The sequence below is a fragment of the Gymnogyps californianus genome, chromosome 5 (assembly GCF_018139145.2).
Source record: "Gymnogyps californianus isolate 813 chromosome 5, ASM1813914v2, whole genome shotgun sequence".
Classification (NCBI taxonomy): Eukaryota; Metazoa; Chordata; class Aves; order Accipitriformes; family Cathartidae; genus Gymnogyps; species Gymnogyps californianus.
Window position 1 is genome coordinate 55,820,206 of NC_059475.1, and position 21,254 is coordinate 55,841,459.

The following is a 21,254-nucleotide window of genomic DNA, read 5'->3' on the forward strand; positions in this document are numbered from 1 at the left end:
TACAGTAGGCTAAACATATGCATACATGTGTGTGTATAGACACACACAGAGACACATACATACATAAAAACATACATGCCAGGACTGGAAAAAAGCTTCAGTTGGTTCAAAGCGTGACAGGCCACCTGCTAAGCAAACTCCAGCTAAAAACAGCTTTCCATTTGTCAACAAGTACTTTCACCATTGCAAGACTAAGGGACAATTTTTAAGAGATCTACATGGACTAAGCCCAGCATAACACTGTCAATAAGAACCAAGATGCTTCCAAGATGAAGACAAAGCATAGACAGAACAGGAATTACTTTATGTTTTTATCATCTCTAGTAGTAGTCAGTAAACATGCTCCTCAGTAACTACAGCAGCAATTTCTAGTAGTTTCGGCTACACTAGCTCCTTCTTCCTGAAATATCAGCAGCTATTGTCTTCTTTTAGGTTTTTGTTTCCTTTCTCATAATTAAAAATAACAAAACCAAAGCGTGATTAGAAAAACATATCCGTAATAAGTGCCCAGGTTCTCCTTAAGTGCTAGCATATCAGAGAAGAGTTCCCCAGATGAAATGCTAATTATGGCTATAACTTTTTACATAAAGGAGGCTGGGTACTGAAAATAAAGTGGGTGGCAGCCGGGGGCAGGGAATCAGCTGGTCCCTCAAACGCTGCAGGAGCCGAGGGGGTGAAGCGCCGGCATCTCTTACCCACTTATCCAGAGGGACCTGCGTCAAGGAGCCGGTACCCTGGTAGAGATCCAGGCTGAGCTGCTCCAGGCTGAGCTTCTCCTGCAAGAAGTGGCCCAGGTACCTCTGCAGCAGGTACCTGCAGGCCCTCTTCTTGATGGACTCCGAGAAAGGCCACGGCATGGCGGCTGCACGCCGGGGCCGCGGGGCCAGGCGGCGGGACGGGGTCGGGGCCGGGCGGCGGGACGGGGTCGGGGCCGGCCCCTCCGGCGGGCAGAGAGATGGAGGTGACAGGGAGGTGAGCGGGAGCCGCCGGGCCCAGCCTCGCCCCTCAGCGCGGGCTACCGCAGGGGCTTCCCGCTGCCAGGCGGCGCCCCCGCCGCCCCTCACACCGCCGGCGGGGCGGCACTGCCTCCCCTCAGGGCGAAGAGGCGCTGACAGGTAGCTCCATCCTCACTCGGACACTGTCGCCGCCATCTTCTCGGCGGCCCGCGAGCGCGGAGGGGGCCGCCGCAGCCGCGCTGCGCAGCAGAACGGTGCGGGGACCGGCGAAGGGGCCGGGGGCCGGCGGGCGGGCAGGACCCCCCCCCGCCCCGCGTCCGCTCTCCGCGGCCGGGCCGATCCGGGCTGTTTGTCTCCTTCCTCCCCGCGCGCCCACCCCGCCGTCACCGGCAGCGTGACGTCCGCGCGGAAGTGGCGTCGGCGAGCGGAGGAGGCGGGGGCGGAAGCGGCCGCAGGAGGTGCGTGAGGGGGCGGTGTCGCGGCGGAGGGGCCTGCGCTGCCGGGCGGCGCCGGGGGGAGGCCTCGCGCAGCCGGTGGCGGTTGGGGCCGCCTCTGTAGTGAACGGCCCCACGGGAAGCAGCAGGGCGGGTCGCTCCCCGCCGGCAGGGCGGAGCGGCAGGCGCCCTTGTGTCCGGAGCCGTTTGGCGTCGGGGCCTCGGCCGCCCGCCGCCGGGGCTGGTAAGTGGGCTCCCGGGGCGCGGCGCTGCCGGTGGGGGCGGCGCCCTGCTCCTGCCCGCGCTGCTCAGGGCAGTGGCGCAGGTGTGATCCGTGGCTGTTTTGCTGTCAGTAAGTCGGAGTGATTCACTGCGACTGGGAGGCTGCGCAGCTCGGTAGCCAGCTCCCCTGTTGCCTTCAGCTTCTTTGGAATTTGTTTGTAGGTCCAAAGTGGGATTTGTCAGGAAGGGATGAGTCTTACGCGGTGAATGACTTGCGTGTTGCAGATCGGTTATTGCCAGCCCCCATTCCCTCCTGGCAGCAGTGCTCAGCTGCCAAAGCACTCGGGGCAGCGTCCCAAGGGGCTTTCCCTGCTGGCCTTAGGCAGGTTTCCCTATGGGTGTAGGTCAGCTGAGGCCTCACGGCGACACTGGTGCCTGAGAGGCAAACGCTGGACCCGCTGTGGTAACCCCCACAGAGTCTGTCCCTTTTTGGTAACAGTTGCTTACAAAGGCCAGCTATATGTGTCTCTGAAATGTATTGACAATTGTGCATAAAAGCTTAGCAAGAGAATTGTTCTTTAGTGACTGTAAACAAAAAGCTGCTGTTAATATGTCTTTGTAGCCTCTGAAAACCCATTTAGTTCACAGACTTTTCTAAGTCTTTCTTAAATTACCAACAATAGGTTTTTCTTTTCTACAGCTATTGATCTCAGTTTTTCCAGGCATGACTTGTCTTCCTACTGCGTTCTGGACCAGCAAAGTGCAGAATTAATTACTGCTGAATCATAACAGAGTCTTATACAACAGAATGCAAGTTACTTGCATACGAGGAAGCAACTTCAGTGATGCTGATTCTGTTTCTGTGTGCTAATGTAACCTTCTTAAGCAGTTGTTCTCAATATCTTGGTTTTGAGTTCTCTGGACTGTCATTTCATGACTTACGGAAGTCACTGGGTCTCATATTTTCCTTTTTTTGGACAATGTTAAATATGTCTGCTTAAGATATAACTCTTGTTTTATGGTGTTAATATGTATTGAGTGTAGTGGTATGATAAATCTAAAATAAATGTTTCCATATGCAGAATGGAGACTGATTGCAATCCTATGGAGTTGCCCAATAATACGGGTTTTGAAGCGGATTCTGATTATAGAGACTTCGAAGGAACAGATGTGAAAGATATGAGACTAGAAGCTGAAGCTGTTGTGAATGATGTTCTGTTCGCTGTCAGCAACATGTTTGTCTCGAAAACCCTTCCCTGTGCAGAGGATGTGGCATATATCAATGTGGAAACCAGGGAAAGGAACAGATACTGCCTGGAGCTCACCGAAGCAGGACTCAGGGTAAACTAATTTGTTCATAATTTCTTAAGCCTCTTTGTTTTGAACAATGATCGTGTTCAAAAGGTGCCTAGAAATATACTCCAGTGACACCAAAACAACATACATATTCCTCTTGTACTTTTATGAAAGCCTGTTCTACATGTTTTCTCCTAGAAAGTGGAACTTTAACTGGTTACTTCCAACAAAGCAAGAGGGAAAGCTGATGAAAAACCAGGCATTTATTTGAGACACAAAATGATGAAGATGGAAGCAGCAGTTTGTTATAGGCATGTCAGTCTTTGGGTTTCTTGGGTACCCAGATGAGTCAGTAATACAGCATGTATACAACTCCTTTTTGCATCATTTGTATTTTTTGTGCAAACACGTAGATGTAAGACTTCTTTTCAAAGGTCATAATGATAGATTTTACTAATATTCTGAGTTTTGGGCAAAAGGTATTTAAAACCGTCTAAATACTGTGTTACCACTAAGCCCCATAGCAGAAAGCACAGATTGCGATTTAAATCCAGTATCTTTTGTTCTCACGTTACTGTACTACCCTGACCGCCAAAGTTAAATGTTGTGATATCTGTTTCCCATTGCAAGGTGATCCTAACCACAGAAATTTAACCAGTGATTTCTTTGTTGCAGGTAGTAGCTTATGATTTTGATCAGACTGATGACAGATTGCAAACTCCATACCACGAAACCGTCTACTCCTTGTTGGACTCTCTCAGCCCTGCATATCGAGAGGTGTTTGGAAATGCATTACTACAAAGACTAGAAGCTTTGAAGAAAGATAGTCAGTCATGATTTACCCAGATGTGAGGAAGGTTTAACGCTAGAAGGAATTCTTGGTATGAGGCACTGAGATCTTTCTTACGAACATAATCACAAACATCTTAAGCTTCATTTCTTCCACTAATATCTAATTCATGCTAGTACTACTCTATAACATTTTGCTACAGTGGATTTGCATATATCACAATGCTAGTAAAAGCCACTTCGATAAATAACAAAAAAGTTTCTTAATTTTGCTTTCTTTGTTGTTGTAGGTGAGCAAGTAAGTTGCTTCTTACAACGTTCAAAAGATTTGGTCTCTTTTCAAAGTGTTGTTATCCAAAACTCTAAAAAAGTATATAGACTGAATGTTATATATACAAGTAGTAGTTTTTCGTGTGTGTGCTTACTGATAATTTTAATATCTGCTTTTTAAAATAGAAGCTAACTACTTGCTCTACCCAATTAATGAAAAATAATTGGGAAAACTACTGTTTTGCAAAGAACAGAATTTCAGCTTGATTTGCTATACATAGATCTGAAAATTCTCAGCTTTGGTAACAAGAAAGATGGTTGTTGAACAATTGAGCATTGCTTATATAGTGACAGTATTTGAGTTAAGGCTCAGTATTATTTGATCTGTCCTTGTCCATGGCAACCAGCAAACTCCAAATAATAAATGAGATGTACTGCTAATATATGAATGTATTGTCTGAACCGCAAATGAATTAAGCACAGAATTAGGATGTAATGGGCTACATTTCCTAAAGATGATGTTATATATGCTATATATATGTATATGTATGCTATATTGTAACTGTTCGGGAGGCTTGGAAGACTTTTTAGCCTGTCTACTATTCTGAATGTGTGTTTACATGATGTACAGGATATACTCAAGAGTATTTTTGCTTCAGCCTTTACTTTCTATAATACAGTACTTTGGTAGTCCCGTTTTTCACATTTTCTCCCTCAATTGTACAGCATCCTCTCCTAATGAATACTAAGTAAGCGCTGTAATGTTAATTGCATTGTATTGGTTTGAAACCAAAGGCTGTATGAAATTTGCTAAGGCTAATACAAACTGGAAGATATAACTTGTATTTTCTACTTAAAAACTGGTACAAATCTCTTTATAAATCTATTGTTCTGCTGTAACTTTTCAAGTATGTACTGAATAGTAGACTTTTTAAAAATTACAGTTGGTTAGAAATACCAGTACTGGTGAACTAACATTCTGTGATGTTCATACTTTTTGTATTCTTGTATTATTCGGTATTTGTGCATCTTTATTTAAATAATCCTGCCATTATTCTGCCATGCTTTTGTGACAAGTACATGCAGTAGCTTTTTTGGAGCCACACTTAGGGATACATTGGTTCTCATGAAGTCACAGATTGCAGTGACTTCAGTAGAGCTATATTGACTTCTACCTGCTAAGGATTAGTCTTATTAATTGGAGAAGCCTAGTAGAGCTTTTGTAATAGCTTTGGGGTAGTGATGTACAACTATGACTGACAAGACAACTGTGGTTAGCACTTCTGTTTTCCAGAGCTTAATTTCGTGTTTATTATCTTTTTAGGTTGAAACTTCCGATATGAATCCTCTGCCCTAGGGTATGCTTCTATGCTCTGAAAATTGTTCATAGGCTCTCTTTTGCACACAGGTCTGTGGCACGTGGTTAGTCCTCTGTGAGGAGAATGTACTTTACCAAATTTATATTTCAATATTTTTCCTTGCAACTAATTTACTTGTTCAATTTCAATGACTAAAGCATTAAAGAAATGCACCAGTGTGTTGTAGTTTTCTTGGGGGGAAGCTACTGGAAAGGGAGGAGTGAACAACCACAGTCATGCTGCCCATAAAAAAATCTTAAATATCAAGCAGTTAACAAGTATTTGAAAACCTTTGGCTGTAAACTTGTATCTGCTGAAGCTTTGTCATGAAAAAACAAGGTACGTGATTGTAAAGAGCGACTTGGAAAGGAAGTGTTAGAAATACAAGTGGAAAAATGCCAAACAGTGTTACATTGCTAAGATTTTTTTTCTTAGACATCTTTAAAATTCTTTGTCATTTTGCGTGCTTATTACAAAGCTGAGAAATACTTTTAAAACAGGTGTTTTGTAGGTGTTACCAGAAGAAGCTTCTGTCGTTTCTTATAACATACTGCAGTGTTAACTCAAAAATGGGAAAGCTATGTCACTCCACTATGTCTGGGTTATTATGAAGAAAATGCTCTCCAGTCCCTATACTTAGGCCTTGCTGCCTATATGGAGGGAGCTTCTCTGAAGCACTGATAATGGAGAATTTCAATAGGTCTCCTTTGACTGTCAGTTGTTTTCACTATCCGAACCCCTGAATAAGTGCTGCTTGGCCTAATGTAGCTGTTAGTCTATGAATTACTTAAAAAGCCTCAAAGCTTGCCTGCTATCTGAAAGGATGTCTAATAAGCTAATTAAAGCTATTTTTGTCTCACCAGTACTACATACATTTTGTCTTGTTCGGCGTCTAGAAGTCAGGAATAAAGTCCCTAATTTATTGACTGCCGCTGTCCCTGTTCGTCCTAGGATACACTGAATTAGGTATAAAAAAAGAGTATATGTACACCTCAGTGCCTGTTTATATTGGCGACGGTCCTCACCAGCGGAGCTGCCCGAAACCCGCCCGCACCGAGCGGGCGGGCAGGCCGCGGCGCCCCGCGCCGGCTGCGAGGGGAAGGCCGCATCGCCCAGCCGCGCCCACTGCGCAGCCGCTGTTGGTCGCGCGGTCGCGCAGCAACGGGCCGCGTCCCCGGCGCAGGCTGTGGCGATGGCGGCGGGGCCGGCGCGGAGCCGGCGGGTCTTCCTCAACCACCTCGACTCTTACTGCGGCCGCAGCGTCGGCGAGGTGACCGCGGGGGGCGGCCCGCAGTTGCTCGCGGCCGCGGCTTTTTCCTTAGCGCCCGCTGCCTGAGGCGCGTTCGCCCTCCCGCCTGCCCCAGCCCGTCGCGGGGAGAGCCCGCCTGGCCCTCGGCCGGTCGCGGGGCGGGGAGCCGTGGCTGGCCTCCGGAGAGCTCGGCCGGGTGGCAAGCCAGCCGGGTAGCTGGGGTCACCTAAAACAGCTGCTGAGGAGGGGAACTAGGGGCAAGAAGGGGGTTAAGATAAGAAGGAGAAAAAATGAGATTTAGGAGCAGGAGGTGTGGATGAAGCAGGTCGGGAGACCTCAGGCAACAGCTGATCAGTGTGGAGGAAGATAACATCTCTCTGAGGTAACACCTGCCTGAGAGGAGCCAGGCTGCAGAGAAGAAGTATCTAGGGACGCACCAACACCTTCGACTTTGAGTCGTAGGACACAAATCAAGAAAAAACATTACAGCTGAGGTTGAGGAGTCCCTAGCGTTTTCCTGTTCAATGGAAAGCTCTGTTCTGAGCTACATTACGTACAACAGGATTAAGGCTAGTCAGCCAGTGTTGGTGTCTTCCCAAGATTATGAGGAGCTGAGTAGGGTTCAATATATATTTGCATACAAATGTGTGTCTTGTATATTGCAGTATTTATCGAGATGTGTTGTTGGGGCATCGCTTGAAATCATAGGAGAAGAAGAGGAGGAGGAAGATGAAAATAATTCAGCTGCTGAAGTTTCTAGTAGGCCAAAGGAGGGAGTTTACCAAATAGTGGGTACCCTTTCTAAACCAGAGAGTACTAAACCGTGTTTTGCTGAGGAAACATATGCAGTAAGTAAGAGTCTTATTTCAGATTGCCATTAGACAACATTAGAAATATTGCAAGTCATGTAAAATGATCTGCATTAATAAAATGGTCTTTTGTTGCTGCTGGAAGCTGTATACATATATTTTATTCGTTCTGCTTCCTGCATGCTGTTGTCTCCTCCCTGCTAGGTCTGATACAGCAAATAGCAAAAGGAAGGAACTCAGACTCAAAACAGATTTTTTAAAAAAGATAGTTATGGACAGGACATCATCTATCCTGATGATCCACAGGTCTGCTTTCTTTTTCCCTCAAAAGACACACCTCAAGTATCTCTCTTGTCTCTTCTGTGTCTTTTATCACCATTTTAAAGGTAGTCATGCTGGAATCAAAGTTAGTGTCCCCCTTCTTAACTGTTCACTGAAATCACAGCTTTCACTAGCAGCTAATTGTTCTGAATACCTACATCGTTGTATAAAGATATATCCAGAGTTTAGTTAACTAAGGGAGGCTTGCTTTTAAGAATGTGATTGCTTATTGCTTGATTTAGTTTCTGAAACTAAAATCACCTTTGTCTCAAACTGATTATCCAGAATCTCTTAAAACATTTGAAAATTTTGATTTAAATGTCTATACAGCTGAGCTGTTCAATCAGAAAATTATGGCTGGCAGTATTTTAATTTTAATCGCTGCTCTTGCCCAAAGTGTTTGTTGGACTTGCTCAAGTGATGCAGACAATCTGCATTTAACAAAAATGACAGGATGCTATTTTGCAAGGAAAAGGACATTTTTTTATGTCTTCTCCATTCTGCCAACTGAGCCTTGTTTAAAATACCTATAAAAGGCATAAATATTTTTTTGATACTCATAATTGCACTGAAAATATTAATCCTAAAATACTACTAAAAATTGTACATCTTTTTGAACTATGTAAATGTGTAATGTAAATTAAAAGTTTCAGCATTTAATTTACATTTCATCACCTTACTTGTATCTGACAGATAAAGTTTGATATCCGTCTTATGAATTGTTCTAACATCCTAGTGTTAGAAAACTACATTTTATCAGTAAGTTAAACTTGACAAGAACAGGAATTTTGGAATTATTTTCTTCTTTTTTAAATGACAGTTTCTAACTTTTTTTTCCCCAGGTCTCTTCTCAAAAAGAGCTCTTAAGTCACTTGCTTGAGTGTGAGATTGTTTTATACAATATCACTGAGGATGCAAATCAAATTGAGGAAGCAACATGGGCTGCTTCTGGTTAGTATAGCTATCAACTGAACAGAAAATTGGTTGCTATACAGCCATCAGAATTTACCATAAATGTATAATGAAATTATCTGGGATTTATCATAAATGTATAATGAAATTATCTGGGATTTATAGTTTGCTGTAATATAAAACTGAGTACCTTCATGGAGAAATGCTCCATGTTCAATTAATTAGCAAGGAACCATGGAATGCACTCAAGCATTCATAAGGTAGAGAAGCTGTCATGGAATGGTCCAACACTTTAAATGACACATCTGTGTAGGCAGTTATTTCCCTAAATAACTATCAACTGTCATTTTATCTATCTGCATTGGGAGGTGGGTAGAAAATTTGCTCCTGTGATATTCAAATAATGTTTCACTATTTTATATAATTATTTTAAATATATTTTGACATAAAAGTCCAATAAAAAATACTGCTAACAGTCTTTCTGAAACTTTCTCCTGATTGTTATATCCAAATTCTAATAGGCATCTGGAATCTTTTTATGGTGACAGTGCAATATTTTTCTTCATATGATATTTAAAGTAAATTATGCTTTCCTGTTTATAGTATAAATACTTGGATAACATCATAAGTTATATAACTCACATTTAATTATTTTGCTCTAAATTAAAATAAGGAAGCTTTACTTGAATTCTGTAGATTTCTGTTTCAATCATGGAAAAACCCACACTTCTATTTTCTGTCAGTATCTCAGCAGTCAATGAAGACAAATCATTTCCTAGTATAGATTGCTTCTTTTTTTTTTCCCCCCATGATATGTAGCTCTGTGGAGATTATGTTGATTCCCAATAATTTGATTCTTTATTACCATTATTTGTCTATTTGTTTTCTTTTCTGATTTATTAACTTTATTTTATACCAACCCAAATAAAGAGTTTTTGTTTAAAAATACATATCACATAGAACAATATGGTATAAATGTCTATATAGGACCTTTATATAAAAACAAAAATACAGTTTGAGTAATACAGTTTACAATAAATTAAATCCTTTATTTTAATTTAACAGCCCTCCATATGGAAATAGAGCATTTTGCAACACCAAAGTTATTCATCCTCATTTCAACAATAATGAGCTGGGCAAAAAGCAAACCCCCTGACCCTGTAAGTAATATGAAAACATTATTTTTTTTTAACTGAATATTTCCATTTAATGGAAAATATTCATTAAATTCAATTAAACAAAGTATTTCAGTATGTACTTCAAAAATAGCTATTAAAGTTAGTGTCAGCAAGCGTGTTTTTTCTCATGATCCTTTCACTCTGAACCACTACTTACTGCCAAAATTGTTAAATTTATTCCACTGGACAGAGAAGTTTAGGCACTGGGCTACAGTAATACAGGCAGGCATTAGGAACTACTTAGACAAGAGGTAAGACCTATGCTAACCACAATATGCACTGTCCTTCAGTCATAAAAAAATCCCATATTTACTACATATTTAATGAAATACATATTTAAATCAGTGTCTACACAGATAAATAAATACATCTTTATATCTATATGTTAAGTACTGTCAGGAACCATGTGGGACACTTTGTAGTATGGTATTGCAATTCTCAAATTCAGTGTTACAGAAATAGAGTATTTCAAGCTTGTGTAATGCTATAGATAATAAAAATTCATGTTTTTTAAAATATAAAAAGTAGTTAAAAATCTTTTACTGTGAAAATTGAAATTGAACTATTGACATTTTCAAAACGTTGAACCTCAAGTATCAGAATCAGAAATTTTAAGAATTTCAAATGAAAACAAAGTTAAAACAGATTTTTAAAATATTTTTTAAGAACTTATTTTTACCATCTAGGCCTTTAAAATTGTTCTAAGACATGTATAACAGTCACATTTTTTCCTTCATAGGAAGATCCTGAGATTCCTTTTACTGATGAAGATTATCGCAGAAGAAAATCTCATCCTCACTTTATGGATCACATAAATGCTGAAAAACTCATTCTCAAACTTGGGAAAACTGTATGTAAAGAACATTTTTATAAAAACAGGTTGTTTGGTCTTCTTAGAGCATTATCTTAGTAATGGAAATTACCAATAATTTGAATAAATTTTAAGAGTATGTTATTCCCTTGATAAATATGGATAACATCCGTTATTAATAAAATACCAAGTATCGAGAAGACTATAATGTCTTTTGAAACATAAGTGTCTGCGTAATACAAATCCCAAATTCTGTCTTTTTTCCTTAGGTAGTGAGTAAATCATGCTTATCTCATTTAAAAAATATATTGTTTCATTGGTTGTATCAGAGAGAATTAAAGCTGGGGCCTGTGTAGGGAAAGACTTGAGGATGAAAGGGTGTAGAGGAAAGGGATATTAGTGTAGTTTTAAAGAAAAGCAGCATCTTTAAATATTAGCAAGCCATGTTAATATTATGTCTCATTTCAATACTTAGAAGATGTTCTGGCCACACCTAGCATGTTCCTGGATAGTTTGTGCTCTTGGGACAGAGGGCTTGTTGACTTTTATTCCACCCTATAATTCACTTTAAAATGATGGCCATAGAGCTGACCCAGAATAACTAGAATATATGTTATCACTTTATATGTGTTTTAAAATCACTTCCTTCAACTTTTTTTGTTTCGACCTGATTGGACTATTAATCTCACTAAACAGACTATGCCTCTCTTTGTATTTAAGAGCTATTGTTAAATAAATACCAACAGTGGCTCAGATTGTGCTTCACAACTCAGCAAAATTGACGCTGTTGTCATTAGCAATGGAGTACTGTGGAGGTTAGAAGAGAGAACTGGAAGACAATGAAATACACTATATGATGAAGGCATCATTTGGTCATTCTCTTTGTGTGTTAGCAGTCTCCCATAATAAATATAATTTAGTATCCATTGCAGAAATTTATCAGGCTAATTATAGAGGGGGAAAAAACCTTTACTCTGATGTGACTATACACTTGTCATCTTATGCTCTGCTGAGAAAATAGCACTAGAAATTATATTCTGTTCTAACATGTGTTTAATAGTACAGAACGCCAGTAAAATTTGGTTTACAGCTTGAAAAATCAGTGGTAAGTTGTTCTTACTTTTACTGTGCTAACATGGATTTATAAGACTATGGAATAACTTTCATACTTGTGATGTTAGAAACATGAAGATTGTAAACAGTGTCTGCCAAACCTCGCAATAACTTCTGCCACCAGTAACACCCAGATGAACTGTTGACTCAATTTTTCTGACTAGTCCAAAGCACTGAGTCACTACATAACAAAGGTATTAATATAATTAACTTCTAAATGTTTGCCAGGCTGAATGTCTGTTGAGAAGACAGTGGAACAATATGTAGCAGTACACAATAAAGCAACTTGAATATTTTCAATATATACCTCTTGTAGGCCTTTCAAAAGGAACCCTTCTCCTCCAGAACTCCAGGGGCAGTATCAATGGGTATCATTGCCCCTGTTTAGTTTCTGTCAGTACTTTGGAACAGGAAGGCTCCAAAGCATCTGTTCTTCCCAGCAGATCAACATTAGCTTCCTGTGATGGCTGGAGACTTCTGGATTACAGTTCTTACTCATTTCTAAATTCAGCAGCATCTGGGGAATGTGCCATCTGTGAAAGAAATGACAGTGTTGCCACTCCCTGCAAAGAGCTCAGCAGGAGATACTAGGATTCAGCAGCCGTGTCAGTCATGTAGAGAAGATCTTGCACCAAGAACAGAAGGGTTTCTTAGCCTTGGTATCTGTTCAGAGTGCAATTTAATGGCTGTTGTTGCTTAAAGGAAGATTTCACCCCTCTGAGTAAGTGTATGTCTTACCTATATTTTACTTAAAATTCAGCAAGAGTTGTGAGCTAGAAGTCTTTGCTTTTTACCACTAGCAATTTTTTAGCTTTACCTTTGTGGCAGGGCATTTGGGCTGTGTAGCTTTTCTCAGAAGTCGCTGACTCTGGGGTCCTGCCAAATTCAGAATCCTTGGAGAAACATCTGCCTACCACAGACGGAAGAGCTCTTCATCTCCCAGCTCTGTTCTCAGTGGCATCACAGTTCCTGAATCCATTAATTTAGACGTGTTTCCCACTTCAAGCATTTTATTAGAATAAAACAAACAAACATAAAACAACCAAAGCCTAGAGCTGATTATAATAGCTAGAATGTGACATCTAGTGGCTTTAATGAATATTACACAGGAACTTGAAGGTCTTTAGCCATGACTAAACATGCTGTGTGTAACTGGAGCTTGCCTAGTAATTGCCTTATTTTTTAAATTAAGTATATCCAAGTCATCTCAAGGAGTACCTTCTCATATGTGTGACTTGTGAGACTGAATAGATATTTTTAGAGGACTTGAACCTGTTTCAGAGGTTTGTGTTTCAGTGAAGTATAGCACTCGGTGCCAAACCGATTTGTCTCCACAAGTGGCTACCGCAGAAGCTACTGCAAGGTAAATGGAAGAAAATCCTGTGTGTTATATTCTTCTTAAGGGAGATGAGAAATAGCACCTCTCGTGCTTTCACAAGAGGCAGGTTTTTCCTGCTGGGAGACGGAAATGACAGCATGTCTTCTCCTGGGGCATGTTTGCAGTCTGTCCAGAGCAATCCTGGGAGCTGCTGGTCTTAGGGTACAAACAGTTTCTATCATGATACTACCCAAGCAAACTAAGTGTGGGAGCTCTTATGCTATCTGTATTGTCTTCTAATTTTAATGTTTCTCGTGATTACTAACAAGGAGTTGCATTCAACTGACTTGAGATAGTTTTTATTACAAAATTTTGTTTTGTAAGTAGATAAAAACACATACACAGCTACAATACACTGATGTTATAACTTGTCATCCCTTTATATGATGCTTTGCTTATACAATCAAAGATTGGCTAACAGTGTTCTTAGTTTTATGTTTCTGAAATATTATAAAGATGATAACAAAAGATGCATTTTTTCACAAAAAAAGTAGATCCCAAATCTGGGCATTTAATTCCCTCTGCTGGTAAATGCAGGTTCTTTTACATAGTGTTATGTAGATATATAATGTCTAGGATCTTTACAACATGAGAATTATTTAATAATTTTGTTTCACCTTACAAATTTCAAAGTGACTGGTCCTAATTTAAAAGATTTTCTTGAAAATTTTTCTCCTTAAGATGACTTAAAGATCTTTTTTTTCTCTGTATAACCATCCTCAACACTGATCCAAGCAGTAACATTATACATAAACAGGCAGCCAGGACAGGCAAATTTATGACGTTATGCAATAATGGTCAGCAAAAAATATGCGGGTTGATCGTGATGTGTGGTTAGGAAAACACTTAGTTCACAGTTTGTTGGTTTTTTTTTTTAATTGTACATCAAAATGAAAGTAAGGCAATTGTAAAATCATTAATGCAGCATTTGCCACTTGTTTAGCTAAAAAAATAGCTTCAATTAATTTCAGAGTTACTGAATTTTACTTCGAAATAGAAAGTAGAAACATGAGCTATCCTGTTTACATCATTCATTTACATAACTTCCAATTTTTTTAACTCTTAAAATTTTTTTAGAATTTCAGTTCAAATGTAGACAGGTCAATTCTGATCGAGCAATGCTTTTTTTGAAGGAAATATTAGCAATATGACTTACGAAACTACAGGATATGCAACAATTGATCTAGGTACAAATTTTAAGTGATAGACTTTACACACTTTGTATGTTTAGTACACAAGTACTCAAGATTCAGGGTAAGCCAGTATCCCATTTGCAGTACCATATTTTTATAAAAAACTTTCTCGTTGTTTTTACTTCACAGAACAAACATAAATTTTCAACTTATGTTGTTGCCTCAGGACTTCAGTATGGAGCTGGGGAAGGAGTCTTGCACTACTTTTTTAAGGTAGACATCCGACTATTTTTGAAGGTTCATTTAATTTCTAGGGGCAAACCGCACTGGAATTGAATGCATTTTTAGTAGCTCTGGTATCATAAGCTTAATGCTTTTGTGAACAGAACTGATTATTTGATCTCTTTGAAATGTTTTAGCTACAGTGGAAGTGTTTTCCACTTTTTTGGCTCTATATGTTTTTTAGTTTTTTCCATAGTTTTTGAACAGTATCTCCATATGTACTTTACAGTGAGAACATGTCTGTCATATCAATGGAATCAGGAAAAATATCTTTCTTCTCAACATTATATTATCTTTTTTCCCAAGCATTTCTTTTATTTGGGATACAAAATAACATTTGCCAAGATCAAAGAATATTCTTTAAAAAAAAAGTTTCTTGTTTTTAGTAGGCTGCCAGTCAGTACTTCTCAAGAATTGTTTCCTTTACTGCAGTTCCATTAATCATTCAAGGAACTGAACTTTAAATCCTGAATATATAGATTTGCCTAGTAAACAAATGCTCCTTTTTTCAGCTCCAGTTAAAAGTAACCTTTTTCTCCTCACTTCATTCTCTATTTGTATTTTCAGATAGGTTGGCTTAGTGAGACTCCTACAATACCTGTTTTTGGAGATGGAAACAATTTTATTCCAACCATTCATGTTCTTGATTTAGCAGCGTAAGTAAAAAAAAATTTCCCCTGGACAATAATTGATACCTAGCTACATAACAAATCCAAATCTACTAGAGGGTACTGAGGCTTTTAAATTGGGGTGGGTGGGTTTAAAAACACTCTTTGGCCCTTCTTATGGAGTCAAACAGAGACTTCTGTTTCTGTAGTACTAGATATGCCTTCTGGAAATCTTACCGGACTGTTGCACTGGTGCTATGCTTTTAAGAAATGACTAGCAATGATCGATCTAGAATGTGATACCAGTTAACTGGCACAGAACTGGAAATGGATTGTGGACTCTACAGCAGGCTAACTTAATATCTTCTACAGATGCTGCTTTTTATCCTTCGAACTTCTTTCCAAATAAAATATTCAGCTGTGCTTCTTTATTAAGGAAAATATATATGTGAATATGTCATGCTCTGAAAAGTTCTGCAAGATTTTATAAACTCTTTCTACTGTTTCTGAAATGCATTTAATAATGAAAGCCCAGTATGCTTCTCTAACTACCAGCCCTGACTGTACTTGCTATGTTTCAGAGTGTTACAAAATATAGCAGACCACAGGCCAAGGTCTCACTATATACTTGCAGTAGATGTATCTATGCATACTCTTCAAGAATTAATAAAGGTAAGAGATTTGATTTTTTTTTTTCAGATATCTTTAAGGTTTTTAAAAGCTATACATTTTACTGAAGTAGAAATTCCTAGGTCTTCCTGAATTATCTTGTGTAGTAAATGACATAGAAAATTATTTTTAAATCCTCCAAGACTTCTGTCCTTTAAACAAAATACACTACTTGGACCTGATTTTGCAGAACTAACTTTTGCAGTATTATCATTAATTTAAGTAGAAATTTTATGTAAGAAGGTTCTGGTGAATTGTTATGGCATTCACAGTACTGTAATTAGATACTCAAAGTCTTTAAGATGTTTTTCGCTTTGTTTTGTAGGAAGATATCTTGTTTTTCCAAGCATTTTGAAATTAAGTCTAGAAATAGTCTCGATGACACTGTTGAACTATACACTGATAGTGAGAGTCAACTAATACAACATAACAGGAGACTTGCTCGTGTAGGTTCAGCAAATGTTACGTAAGCACCAAACATAACAGACCAATATTTTTTGTTATGTCAAAGAGTGTTGCATGGAACAGTGTGTTAGGGAGCTCACAAGAAGATGCAACCTTTGTTTTGGTTCAGGTAAATATACAGGGTCTCACTGAAAAGTTAATAGTTGAAGAGCCATTCTGTATAAATGACCGTAATGCAATTAGTCAACACTCCTGTGGAAGAAGCAAAGGTCAAAATAACTTTTGCAGCTATGGTCAACCATAGGAAAGAGAATTATGTAAAAATAAACACAAAAGACATTAGAAGTATTAAGTCCTTAGAGGAGCAGGCTAGAAGCTATTGAAACTTACATTATTAGCCATATAAGGCCATTGCATGCTACTTATTAAGAAAAGTTTGGGAAAGAGAAAATGAAAATTAGCATGGTTAAACTGTAGGTTGAAGAAAACAAGATGTCAGACTTCAAAAAGTTATGGTTATGTCCAGATGAAGAAAATAGAATAGAAAAGATCATGAAATCTAGCGGGATAAGTGAAAAAACACTTGAAGATCAACTATCAGGAAAGACTCAAAATTAATATCCTTTTTTCAAACACTTAGCGAACAAAGAGCCTGCCAGAAAATCTGTAAGGCAAATTGATTATGGTATAAAAGGAGCACTTGGAGGAGACAAGGCCATAGCAGAGATGCCTTGCATTAGTGGGCATGGGTAAGAATTTGGAAGCATCTTAATGCTTCAGGATCTCTTTGTGGATAACTTGTTAGAGGATCTGTATAAAACTAAAGGAACTGTAGAAAAGATTATAGAATGAACTGACAAAATGAACACTAAGAAACCACCAGAATCTTATGGTATTCAATGAAGAAGACTGAAATAGCTCAAGGATGAAATAACTCTGAATTGCTAACTCATGCACACAACCTGCTGTTTAGCACGGTCCTAGCACTTGAAGGCTGGAGGATGATAAATGTGATGCTAATGTAAAAAGAGAGGTTCTTAAAATGTTTTGGGAATTACAGGCCAATATGCCTAATACTGTTGGCTAATAACCAGGTACATTATTAGACATTATAATAAATTAAATGCATTAAAGGACACCCAGATACATATGATGTATTTGGGAAGAGTCAATGTGACTTTTGTAAAATACTTTCGCAAGAAATACTTTCCAAAAAAGTACTTTCAAATACTTTGGAAACCTCCTGAAGTTCTTTAATGTGACCAGCAAATGTGGATAAGGGTGAACAAGCTGATGTAGCCTACTTGAATTCCAAAAGGCTTTCAAAGAAGTGCTTCACCAAAAGCTGTTGAGAAGCAGCTAGGCACCCTAAGAAAAGTGGTTGGGTCCTTTCATGGGTATGTGATTGTTTAGAAACGGGAAATAGAGGGCAGGAGTAAGTGGACGGTTTTTGTAGAGACAGGAAGTTGCCAGTCGAGAGAGGGTTGCAGAGAGCGCTGTGCAGAGCTATCTTGGCAGGGAGCTCTACCAGCCCAGCGGAAGACTGGAAAGGTGCATGGGAGAGAAATACCTTGAGAGTTACTTAAACTAGAAATAGCTGCTGTATATTTGTCCTAGTTTCGGCTGGGACGGAGTTAACTCTCTTCTTAGTAGCTGGTACAGTGGTGTGTTTTGGATTTAGTGTGAGAATGATGTTGATAACACGCTGATGTTTTAGTTGTTGCTAAGTAGCGCTTATCTTAAGCCAAGGACTTTTCAGTTTCCCATGCTCTGCCAGCAAGCAGGTGTGCAAGAAGCTGGGAGGGAGCATGGCCAGGACAGCTGACCCGAACTAGCCAAAGGGGTATTCCATACCATGGAACGTCATGCCCAGTATATAAACTGGGGGGAGTTGGCCAGGAGGTGTGGATTGCTGCTCTGGCATTGGTCAGCGGGTGGTGAGCAATTGCATTGTGCATCACTGGGGGTTTTTCCCTTCCCCCCCCCCCCCCCCCCCCCTTTTATTTGTTATATTCCTTTTCATTACTATTATTATATTTCATTATTATTATTGTTAGTATTATATTTGACTTTAGTTATTAAACTGTTCTTATCTCAACCCACGAGTTCTACCTTCTTTTCCGATTCTCCTCTCCATCCCACTGGGAGCCAGGGGGGGCGGGCACGGAGTGAGGGAGCGTCTGTGTGGTGCTTAGCTGCTGACTGGGTTTAAACCACGACAATATTTAGGAAGTGTCTGAGCTGAAAATAGTTGAAGATTAGAAGAGTATCTGGAAGGAGTATCATATATGCTTTTCCCATTCTTACTTTCATTTAGCCGTCCACTAATTGACATCGTTGGAGACAGAATGCTGCAACTTATGTAGATTTGGTCTGACATTCTATATAAATTTTTATGATTTTATGGAATCTAGTGGGGTTTTAAATCTATGTTAAAGGGCTGTAGGAGTAACTAACAACTTCTGTCTGATGATGAAATGAAAATGGTAATATGGAGAGTTATTGGTGGCATTGATCTGAAAACCCTTCCTGATTGTTAACAGCATTAAATACTTCAAAAACCTAAAGTGAAAGTGCTGGGAAATAACATAGGTCTCCAAATAGTTCTTAAGCAGTAGGAAGTTGTACATAGATTTAAGAGCTTCAAAACACTTTTCTGTGGTTTTGAGTTGTTTGGGTTTTAGGTTTTTTTTATTGCAGGTACTAAAGAGGAAGTGATATAAAGAAAAACAAAGGTGTTTAATACTAACATTAAAGTTAATATACTGTTCTTTGATCTGTCTATTTCAAAACAGTATACTGATTTTTCAGGTATAGTGTAACATAAAATTTAAAGTACATATTTTATCTGCAGAAATCCTGTACAATTTTTTCTAAGAATCTGATTTGATAAGTGTATTAATTTTTTTTCTTGATAGTGTATCAGTAAAAATGTTGGACCAGGAAAAATTGAGAAGATTCCAAAAGAAAACGCATTCCTGAGCAAAGAGTTAACAGTTAGTACTTTTTTCCCCTTTATTACTTAGTGAAAGGATGTAAACTTAAAAGTATAATATCATGAAATATATGATTTGGGTTTTTTATGCCACCAGAAGAAATTAACCCTAAAACATGCCTAAAAATACATACAGTGAGTTTGAATTTAGAAAATAAACAAACTGAAATTTAACCATCGTAGAACAGACTATTTTGAGGAATTACATCCTGATTTAGAAAAGCAGTGGAGCACTGATGTCACTGTTGCACTGAGCATACTGGAGCACTCTAACAAAACCTACACTAAATGATAAAAATAACAAAATTAATAAAGAGGTGCTACTAAGGCTGATGAACACAGCATACATAAATTATGTTGTATTCATCTATTTATCTGGAATAAACTGTTCATAGGAGAAATAAACAAATTACAACCCTGGTAGTTTTAAGATGGTACTTGATAAATTTATGAAACAGATTATTCCCTGCAATTATATGAAACCTTTGTATTGTACAGAATAATTGTGTAATGTTTCATGTTCTAATAGTTCATGAGAATACTCAAGTACAAATATACATTGAAAATGTTTATATTTTTAAAAAGCTTTAAAAGTCTGTTTTGCTTTGTGTGCAAACCTCCTTTCCCTATGCTTTAAATCTTTCTATTCTCACCCCTCCATTCTTGTCTGAAGTTTAAGCTAACAGTGTTCTTTTAACACGCATAGCTTAAGTCTGTAGATAAATGTAGCTTTGCTCCTGCAGCAAATGCATTTGGATATGTTGCTTGTGAACCTGCGAATGGAATCTGTGTTTCTGAAAGAGACTTTCAACATTAAGTGGGTTGCTCAGGCAGGACTGGTGGAGAACATTGAACAAATCGTCAAGGAATACAAGCAAAGTCGAGGATTACTGGTAATGGTTTGGTGTACACTATTTTAAAGTGCGCCTTTCTTTCTTTTCCCCGATAGAAATGGTTATATAAACACAAGCTTTAATTTCTTGAAGTAAAAATACATGGAAGACTGATATAGATGCAAAATAAGTGAACATAAAAACTGAAAATTAAATTGAAGAAGTTAAAAAAGAGGGAATATTAATTAGAACAATAATCATTAAGTTTTATTTCTTTTATGCCTAAAACTGAAGCCCTGTAAATGCAAATAAGGTTCCTGATGGAGAACCTGCTGTTCTGAAACTAGTTTCTGTATGCAATATATGGCATTCCTGGTATATTTTGCTTCAAGAACACAATACGTGTATCTTTTATTTAAGCTTTTTTATAACAGTCAGTATTTAGGCACATATTTTGCGTCCTTCCTGAATTTAGTGAGCCAGGATATTCAACTGCAATGTAGCTTTCATTTTACCCTGCTCTATTGTGTAATGTACTGAGCAACTTTGCTGTTTCCTATGTTAGCTTAATATTTAGAACTTCTGTGTTCAAATGTATAGGGAAGGTTACTGAAAGGCGCAGAAAAATGCTTGCACACATTCAAGTATGATTGGTATGATAAAGCCATTCAGCATATCTAAATCTTGTTCAAACTTTGAACAAGAGTTCAGGAGGTGTAAAACAAAATACAACTACTATCGTTCGAGGTTGTTCGTTAAAAGTCCCTGCGTATGTCTGAAAGGATTATCAGATCTGTGTTTGGGTTAAACTACTGCATCTGAATACATATGCATGTAATTCAGAAAATTCGGTACAAAATATAGACATACCAAGTGGCAAGGAGAAGAAAGGCTAGCTAGCGGCAGGGAGAGGGAAAGCTAGCTAGACCTCTGTCCCTGTCACTACTCTATTAAATTTGCAGAGTTTGCGCTGTCAGATTTACTGAATTAAGATAGGCAGTTAATGATGGATGATTTTGAGTTCGTTGCATAATATATTTAATAAGTGTATACTGGAATCTTAATCACACTTACTCATCCACGGGCTAGGTGGGCTGAAATGAGAAATCGGTAATATCTTAAGATTGTGATGGATCTGAAATGTTTGAGGTCAAAATAACCATTGTGATGACAGCAACCGTACCTCAGTTGGGAAACAGAGCTATTGCATGTCTATAGTAGAGTGTCTGCCAC

General features: G+C 38.8%; 3 protein-coding genes across 4 annotated transcripts in view; 2 read left to right on the forward strand and 1 right to left on the reverse strand.

The window, feature by feature from the left end:
• Positions 1 to 908, reverse strand: part of ATG2B (autophagy related 2B) — a 46,586-nt gene extending 45,678 nt beyond the window's left edge. Inside the window, exon 1 of the mRNA XM_050898489.1 lies at positions 696 to 908. Coding sequence (XP_050754446.1) covers positions 696 to 857 — 162 coding nt within the window. The 5' untranslated portion in view covers positions 858 to 908. The remainder of the gene's footprint in view (positions 1 to 695) is intronic.
• Positions 909 to 1,509: 601 nt separating this feature from the next.
• GSKIP (GSK3B interacting protein) lies at positions 1,510 to 5,498 on the forward strand. Of its 2 annotated transcripts, XM_050898276.1 has the most exons (4): positions 1,510 to 1,634; positions 2,695 to 2,953; positions 3,584 to 3,789; positions 5,292 to 5,498. In XM_050898276.1, the coding sequence occupies exons 2-3, from the start codon at positions 2,696 to 2,698 to the stop codon at positions 3,743 to 3,745; spliced, it is 420 nt and encodes a 139-aa protein (XP_050754233.1). In that variant the 5' UTR covers positions 1,510 to 1,634; position 2,695; the 3' UTR covers positions 3,746 to 3,789; positions 5,292 to 5,498. The 2 variants fall into 2 exon arrangements, with proteins under 2 accessions (XP_050754233.1, XP_050754234.1); XM_050898277.1 differs by lacking the exon at positions 1,510 to 1,634 and having other exon boundaries at positions 2,693 to 2,953; positions 3,584 to 5,498.
• A 1,600-nt stretch (positions 5,499 to 7,098) lies between these two features.
• The window catches only part of AK7 (adenylate kinase 7), a 29,174-nt gene continuing 15,018 nt past the window's right edge, over positions 7,099 to 21,254 (forward strand). The window contains exons 1-9 of the mRNA XM_050897386.1: positions 7,099 to 7,422; positions 8,547 to 8,655; positions 9,682 to 9,776; positions 10,534 to 10,644; positions 14,419 to 14,502; positions 15,079 to 15,167; positions 15,701 to 15,791; positions 19,112 to 19,189; positions 19,932 to 20,081. Of these exons, the coding sequence (XP_050753343.1) occupies positions 7,099 to 7,422; positions 8,547 to 8,655; positions 9,682 to 9,776; positions 10,534 to 10,644; positions 14,419 to 14,502; positions 15,079 to 15,167; positions 15,701 to 15,791; positions 19,112 to 19,189; positions 19,932 to 20,081 (1,131 nt within the window). The remainder of the gene's footprint in view (positions 7,423 to 8,546; positions 8,656 to 9,681; positions 9,777 to 10,533; positions 10,645 to 14,418; positions 14,503 to 15,078; positions 15,168 to 15,700; positions 15,792 to 19,111; positions 19,190 to 19,931; positions 20,082 to 21,254) is intronic.

What these genes read in the sequence shown, in the direction of transcription:
- GSKIP (XM_050898276.1), top strand. Translation starts at nt 2,696, where the DNA reads ATGGAGACTGATTGCAATCCTATGGAGTTGCCCAATAATACGGGTTTT. An exon ending in TCACCGAAGCAGGACTCAGG is followed by an intron (nt 2,954 to 3,583) that starts GTAAACTAATTT and finishes TCTTTGTTGCAG; the next exon opens with GTAGTAGCTTATGATTTTGA.